Source organism: Beta vulgaris, chromosome 5 (assembly GCF_026745355.1).
Source record: "Beta vulgaris subsp. vulgaris cultivar EL10 chromosome 5, EL10.2, whole genome shotgun sequence".
NCBI lineage: Eukaryota > Viridiplantae > Streptophyta > Magnoliopsida > Caryophyllales > Amaranthaceae > Beta > Beta vulgaris.
Genome location: NC_079206.1, coordinates 35,524,828 through 35,533,140, shown reverse-complemented (window position 1 = coordinate 35,533,140; position 8,313 = coordinate 35,524,828). Strand labels below are relative to the sequence as shown.

The 8,313-nt window shown below is 34.8% G+C and overlaps 1 protein-coding gene across 1 annotated transcript; it reads left to right on the top strand.

The window, feature by feature from the left end:
* Positions 1 to 5,750: 5,750 nt before the first annotated feature.
* LOC104908329 (uncharacterized) lies at positions 5,751 to 6,362 on the top strand. The gene has a single exon (XM_010697422.1). It carries the CDS (start codon positions 5,751 to 5,753, stop codon positions 6,360 to 6,362), a length of 612 nt encoding a protein of 203 aa, XP_010695724.1.
* The last annotated feature ends 1,951 nt before the right edge of the window (positions 6,363 to 8,313 follow it).

The following is an 8,313-nucleotide window of genomic DNA, read 5'->3' as shown; positions in this document are numbered from 1 at the left end:
CTCTTGTTTTGGTTGTTTTTCTTTTCTTCTTCCTAAGATTCCATTAAAGTATTAGTTTTTAATTATTTTATTATTATTAGCATGTTTATGATTTAAATTATTTTTATATGAAAATATATTTCGGTTTCATATGTAAAAAATAATAATTTCAGATTTATTATTTTAGTTTTTATTATGAAAGATATAGTTTTTAGGGTTTTAATCACTAGAAACTATATATTTAAAGTATAAATATGAGTTTTGATTAGAATATGATTTTATATGCATTAAATATATTTTCAGAAGATTTATAATTTTTATAAGTGCTGGAATTTCAGAAAGTATGTATTTTAAGGGGTTTTAATGATTTATAATCATTAGAATAGTTGTACTATACTAGGGATTAAAAAAATAAAGACGTTTAAAAGGGTTTGGGACGTTTTTAAAGTTGATGTAAATTTTTAGTTCAAAGTATTTATTTTATTATTTTATTTTCTAGGCGGAGAATTCATAGTAGGAACTTTTAGAGCGCAAAAGTGGCCTACCGATTCGTTTAACAAGGTACGTACATAGTCTACGTGCTATATATTTAGAAACATGCCTTAGGGATGTTTTATTTATTAGTATCATGTATAGGACTTGTTGTTCTATATATGATTTACTGAATTGTTTACATGTATTTTGCCTTGTGCTACATGTAAACTAGAAGTATTATGAGTATGTATGTTTGTATGGAAGTTTGATGCAAGCAGATAAGTTCAGTTTAGTATTAATTCGTGAGTGAATTAATGTAAGTAAGTTGAATCATGTTTACATAGATTCTTGAGTATATTTATTTATCTTATAAGAACCGTGGATCTTATTTGGTAATATGATTATACCTATATAAAGGTACAGTTTACTGTTGGCTAGGTTCAACAGGCAAGTTAGTAAAGAATAAAAGAAGTTAAAGGAGTCTTGATGATAAGTTGTGAACACTTGTTAATTCTAAGATAAAAAGGAGTTTTGTGATGTTATGTGATTATTAGTATGTGTGTTATGTGCTTGGTTGGTGTCAACACAAGTATAAAATGAATGCAACGTAAAGTGAAACGAGAATAGGTTATAGACTTTAGACTGGTGCACGTCTAGAGTTGGACACTAAGGGTTGGGATACATAGTCGCCGTGATATGTATTTTCCTAGGATTGGATTGATCACCTTTCCTTTAGTCAAAGGTTCCTCGATATCGCAGGTCATTGGAATATGTGGTAGCTCCATACTCCTATTTCAGTATAGACAACTCGTCCATAACTATTCCATTTAAAGAAGATAAAAGTTTAGAGTCTAGTTCAGTAAGATCGTCTGCAGTTTTTATTGTTATTATTATTTATTCCTGCAAGTATATTTTGTAGTATCATGTTTAGGATTATGATGTCTGATATGTAGTACTCAGCTTTGCTGATTACGTGCTTGTCGTGTTTGTGATCATGGCTTTGCCTATTGATCCTGTGGTGATCCTTCGGGGAGCAGAGTCAACAGCATTGACATTACAGGTTCGAAGATGCATTCATTGGGGAATCTGGAATGGAGAGGCTTTGTGACATTAGTTTTATTAAGTTGTTTTCTAGGAGTTTATATTTTTCAGACAATAGTTAAGTTGGTGTGTTTAGTTTTGACATTGTCATTTGGTTTCGTAAGTTTAATAAAGTTGATTTTTTATAAAGTTTTCCGCTGCGAAATTCTGAGTAAGCCGAAACGTTCACACGGGCGATAATGCCTGGGTAATTCTCTAGATTTGTTATAAAAGTATTTTCTAGAAAGAGAGAATTATCGGGGTGTTACACACTCTCATATTCTCAGGATACTTCACAGCCCCAAAGATTTCTCAAACTCTCTAATCCAGTTTTCTAGGAAGGTAGTATTAGCTTGCCCCTTATAGTATGGTGGCTTAACGTTAGCTAGCCTTTCAAACATGTCCCCAGCAGTCTAAGGACGCTCATCTCTCTCTTGAGTCAATTTTTCCGCCAAGAGGCGAATAGCAGTAGCTAGGTCGTTGTTGTTAGCCATCCTATCCTGACCTGAAAGTAATATAACTCTACTTTAGGTTTCAATATAACTTATGTGTCATTCTAAGAAGGCAACATTTGATTTGATTAAATAAGATCGCATCAACAAACAATTTCTCAAACAGTTCCAAGAACAACATAAAATGTTCTCTAGTAACCACATAATCATCCATGAAGAAAATATTCACATCAAAACATACATGTGGAAACAAACAAGAATTTAATGACATAATAAAAATTTAAATAATAAAAAGATTCCCAACATGTGCCCAGAATAAATTATGCTCACTCGTATAAATAAATAATTAACTCTTATTCCTCCAAAAGGATATTAATAAATATTTGTTACTATAACATTATATTTTCCTAAAACAAAAGTACTATAAAACAACTCTAATCACTGTTGGCCAACTATTCAACATTATTATATTATTATACTATATTATTTTCCTTAATCATAAATACATAGATAGTAATATTAGGTATCACATTATCATTCTTGTCGTTGGATTCCTTGTACCGTTTAGGCGTGAAGATCTCATCTTCAAACTCATCTATGTCCTCATCATAATAGTCAACGTATTTCTTATGTCGTTTAGATCTCCTTGTAGATTGAGGCTCTTTATTCTTTGATTCTGACTCAGTTTTATACCTGAAGGATGCACGGTAAATGTCTAGTCTGGTCTGACACCTAGCACGGTCGAACTCCACAATGAGCTCCTCATCACTGGCTACACCTGATCTTAATACAGTACGCATACTCCAATCTAGAATGGTATAGTTATTATCATTGGCAGGATATTATTATCATCACCTTCATCATCACTTATTACAATAGGATTTTGGTAACTTCCTACTATGTGAAACATATGAGATATGGTCATTTTCTATGAGTCCAAGTTCTGTTAGGATTCGTATGTAGTGTCCTAGTTCTGTTAGGAGACTATGTAGTTTAATTATTTCTAATTGCTTTAATTTAAGTATTTAAGTGATAAAGGAATCCTATTATACTTAGGAGTCTAATTACTTGTCATTGAGTCTAATTAGGAGTCTTATTTTTATATTTATTTTAAAATAGGCATGTGAATTAGATAATAGGCGTGTGCTATAGATTAGTTTTAGTTTGTTATTTATGTTTATCCTTTAAGATAAAGTTAGATAAGTTAGTTAGTTATTTATGTTGGTCCTTAAGCTTTACTAGTTTTAATAGGTTTAGGAATCTTGTACTATGAATCAAGATTTCCGGCCATCATAATAAAAGGATGATTTTGAGTTTATAGATTAAAGTGTTAAGCTTGTTGTGCTTGCATAGAACTGAGAGTTCAAATACACAAACCGCGACTTCGTGTGATCTTGGAGCCGAGACTCACAAGAGAACCTCTTAAACTGCGATTTAAGAGCCTATCCCTTTTATTGTTATTATTGTTCGTCCATAAGTTCATAAAAACACAAAAAGAGTTCGAACCACCAACAAAAATCACATCACTATGGCATACATGGTTAAGGATCTACAACAAATAAACATATTCAATAATATATTTGGTATTCTCCTTGAACTCAAGTCCCAGCAATAAATAATAAAGAGTTAGCAGTAACATCATGGGCACAAGAATGTAATAGTTAACAGGGAAGAAAATATAAACATTTATCAGGAAAGAAAATAATTATAAATAGTTAGCAGGGAATAAAAATAATAACATGTTGAACTAACTATTCAATGCAGACATATAATATTTCTATTCTACATGTCCTTTATATACTACCCATTCTCACAATACAACAAGTACAACTTTAAAGGTAATAACGTAATACATACACTAGTTGTAATTTTCAAATAAAATAATAAGAACCAAATGTCGTAAAAAAATTTCGACTACTAATACCGAATAAAAAAAAATTCGAACATTAAAAAAAATCGAACCGAAAATATTTTTGGAATATAATTCCAAAACAAAGAATTTTGAACCTTACGAACATTCCGAACAAAATAAAAGTTCGAATAAATAAAAAAAATATTTCGAACTAAAAATAATTCGGACCTTAATAAAAACAAATTTCTGACCTATAAAATGTCAGAATAATATATTCCTTTTATTAATTTAAAATAATAACATGTTTCAAAACGAATAAATAGGAGCTCAATTCTAAGAAGTTTATATAAATAACTAGCAAGTTACTTAGGGGCCTAAATTTTTTAAAAATAACCTAAAGCTCTCAGATACCACTTTGTATTATCTCGATAATTCTCTCTTTCTAAAAATACCTTTTGAATATAAAACATACATAACTACCAAAGCATTATCGCCCGTGTGATAACGTATCGGCTTATTCAGAATTTTGCAGCGGAAACATATATAACTAAACTTCATACTTTAAATATAATAAATAAACAAAGTACTACATTCACATGTCCATTTGGCACCTTCGCTTATCGAAGGATGCCATTTGGATTGTGCAATGCTCCTTCTACTTTCCGAAGATGTATGACCGCCATCTTTTCGGACATGCTTGCATCAACCATAGAAGTCTTCACGGATGACTTCTCCGTGTTAGGTTCTTCTTTTGACATTTGCCTCTTCAACCTTCAAAAAGTTTTGGAGAGATGTCAAAAGATGAACCTCGTTCTTAGTTGGGAAAATTGTCATTTTATGATTGAAGATGGCATAATCCTTGGTCATAAGATATCTCAAAAATGGATTGAGGTGGACATAGCTAAAATTTGAGGTTATTGAGAGATTACTTCCACCAACTTTGGTGAAGGGAGTGAGATCTTTTCTTGGACATGCAGACTTTTATTACCATTTTATCAAAGATTTCTCTAAAATCTCAAAGCCTCTATTTAATTTGCTTTAAAAAGACAACGAATTCAAATTTGACAAATATTACATTTATGCTTTTGAAACTCTAAAAAAGGCCCTAATTTTCGCCTCCATAGTGCAAGCTCCGGATCGGAGCTTGCCGTTTGAATTAATGTGTGATGTTAGTGATAGCGCAGTGGGAGCCGTTTTAGGGCAAAGAAAAGACAAAAGCTCCATGTGATCTATTATGCAAGTAAGACGCTTGATTCTGCTCAAAGAAACTATGCCACCACGGAGAAGGAACTCCTAGCAATCGTGTTTGCTTTTGACAAGTTCTGATCATATCTTGTGTGCTCTAGGATAGTGGTATACACAGATCACACGGTTATCAAGTATCTTACTTAGGTGGATCCTACTCTTACAAGAGTTTGATATTGAGATCAAAGACAAGAAGGGCACTAAAAACTCGGTTGTCGACCACCTTTCTTTTCTTCCCATGGATAATTCATAAGACTTGGACCCCCCTATCAATGATTCTCTCGAAGACAATTTCCTCTATGTCGTTAAGGCCATGTATGCTCCTTTGTTCGCGGATTTTGCTAATTTTCATGCTAGTGGAGTCATACCAGATGACCTTAACTACCAACAGAAGCGGAGGTTCATGCATGAGGTCAAGCAGTATGTTAATTACCGCGGTCAAGCAGTAGTTAAGGTTATCCACCCCTATCCAAAAATCGCAACAATATGCTTTATGAATCTGATATAAAATAAATATATTTCCGCGGTTTTACCCAGAAACCACAACAATATATTAATTACCTATTGTTGCCTCCTTCATTTCTGTGCGGCCAAAACCGCCGCAATAGGCCACTTAATGACCGCAACAATAAGCATTTATTCTACTAGTGTCTCCTACAAATGATGCCATGGTAGTGGTCATGTTATTTAAGAAGGTGATCTTTCCCCGTTTAGGAGTTTCAAGAGTTATCATTAGCGATGGGGGTTCACACTTCGCCAAGAAATCATTCAAAGCCCTTCTTGCTAAATATGGGGTGCATCACAAAATGGGTCTCTCTTACCATCCTCAATCTAGTGGTCAAGCGGAGATATCTAATCGAGAGGTCAACTACCTCATTTTGGAGAAAATTTTGAACCGATATCGAATGGATTGGTCTTCCAAAGTAGACGATGCATTATGGGCCTACCGCACGTCGTACAAAACCCCTAGTGGCATGACACCTTACAAGCTTGTCTGTGGAATATCGTGTCATTTACTCGTGAAATTGGAGCACAAGTCTTATTGGCCCATCAAGGCTTTGAATTTTGACCTTCAAGCTTCCGGTGAAAGAAGGATGCTTGATGTCCATGAGCTTGAGGAGCTTAGGAGGGATGCATATGAGAGTGCTCGGGTGTATAAAGAGAGAACAAAGGCTTGGCATGATCAACGAATCATTAAAAGGGAATTCAAAGTTGGTGACAAAGTCCTTTTGTTCAATTCGAGGTTAAGGTTATTTTCGGGCAAGCTCAAATCAAGGTGAAGTGGTTCATTAACCGTGCATCAAGTATTCTCACATGGTGTGGTCGAGATTTAAAACGATGCAAAAGGATGCTTCAAGGTGAACGGGTAAAGACTGAAGCTATATTATGATGGTGCACTCATTCAAGAAGCATATTATGTTACACTTGAGGACTGCTCCTCTCTCAGTGATTCAAGATTTATGGTTGGCAAGCCAATGACTTAAAACAAGCACGTAGCGGGAGGCAACCCGTTTTTCTCACCTACTTCTATTTCTTTCTTTTCTTTTTTAGCTTTGTTTACTTGGAATGTTGGCTTTGCACATATTATTACGATTTTTGACATGTTTGTTGTGATGATTTTGTGATTTGGGTATGTATATGGTTTGTTGTTTGTGTGTGTGCAGAAAAAGGAAAAGGAAAATCGGCTAAGTATTGGGCTCAAAGCTCCCGCTCCAAATTTAAAACCAATGCCACAAAATTTAAGCCCCTGTTCCACCCTCATGGAGCGACTGCTCCTGCAGAAAGAAAAAAACATGGCTAAGTTTGCGTTTCAGAGCTCCCGCTCCAACTATTTGGAGCGCCTGCTCTGAAAATTTCAAACAAAATGCCGCAATATTGAAGCCCCCGCTCCAACAATTTGGAGCACCGCTCCCGCAGAAAGAAAGAAAAGTGGCTAAGTCCGGGGTTCAGAGCTCCCGCTCCAACTATTTGGAGCGCTCGCTCTAAACCTTTAACGAAATGCCGCAATATTGAAGCCCTCACTCCAACAATTTAGAGAGAGAGCTTTGGGCGACTGCTTTGGGCTTGGAGCGGGAGCTTTGGGCGAATTTTCAGAAAAAATAAAACGAGGAACCGAGTCAGAGCACTCGCTTTGAGTTTGGAGCGGGAGCTTCGAACGATTTTTCTGAAAAAAAGGGGAGCACAAACCCTCACTCTCTCCCAATCTCTCACTCAAACAATCAAATTACAAACCGTCAAACCCTCATTCTCTCCTCAAACCACCCTCTTCTTACCCAAAGCTTCCACAAATCACTACTCTTACTCATCAAAACCAATCAAATCCCCCAAAAAACACCCAAAAACTCACCCTATTCTCACTCCCACTCAAAATTTCCCCCTCCAAATCATATTCTGAGCACCAATTCGGAGTTCTTATCGGGCCACTTCGGGTTTTACTCGGGTTTGTTCTCCATTGTGCAAAAAGAGGAAGAATTTGGCTCCAATTGTGGTAAAATATCTCCTAATTAAGTTCATTTTGCTTATTTTTGAGTATTTATGCTTGGTTTTGTTAGGGCTTCACTTGGAGATTTTGTGGTAGATGAAATTAAGTGTTTTGGCTTGAGTTTGTTCTTGAAATCGATTGATTGTGATTGTGGTGGTGTTATTATTGGTTAATTGCACTATTATTTTGGTGATACTTGTGGAGTTGTAGTGGTTATTGAGGAACATCCTTGGATTCTACAACCTTTGGTTATTGTTGTTGGTAATTGTTAGTTGTCTGTCATGTTGTTGGAAAATATTATTGTTGGTTATTGTTTTTTATACTGGTGTCAAGGGTTCGAAAAGACCTTGCATTAGCACCTTACCTGCGTACAATGTGAACCTTACAAAACCCGGGCATAAACCAAAGTTGTAACACCCTGATAATTCTCTCTTTTTCATAAATACTTTTCAAATATAAAACTAGAGAATCATCAAAGCATTATTCCCCATGTGATAATGTATCAGCTTATTCAGAATTTTGTAGTGGAAAACATATAACTAAACATAAAGAATTGAAATTTAATAAATAACAAAGTCAACCTTAAAACCAAATAACAATGTTAACGTTATCTCCAAACCAACTTAACCATAAATGTATCAACTATAAAACAATAAATAAATCAACATGCTACACAAGCTCTCTATTCCCAACACCCCATGATGCATCATCTGCACACCTGTAGATGATAATGCACTAGAGAATCTGCT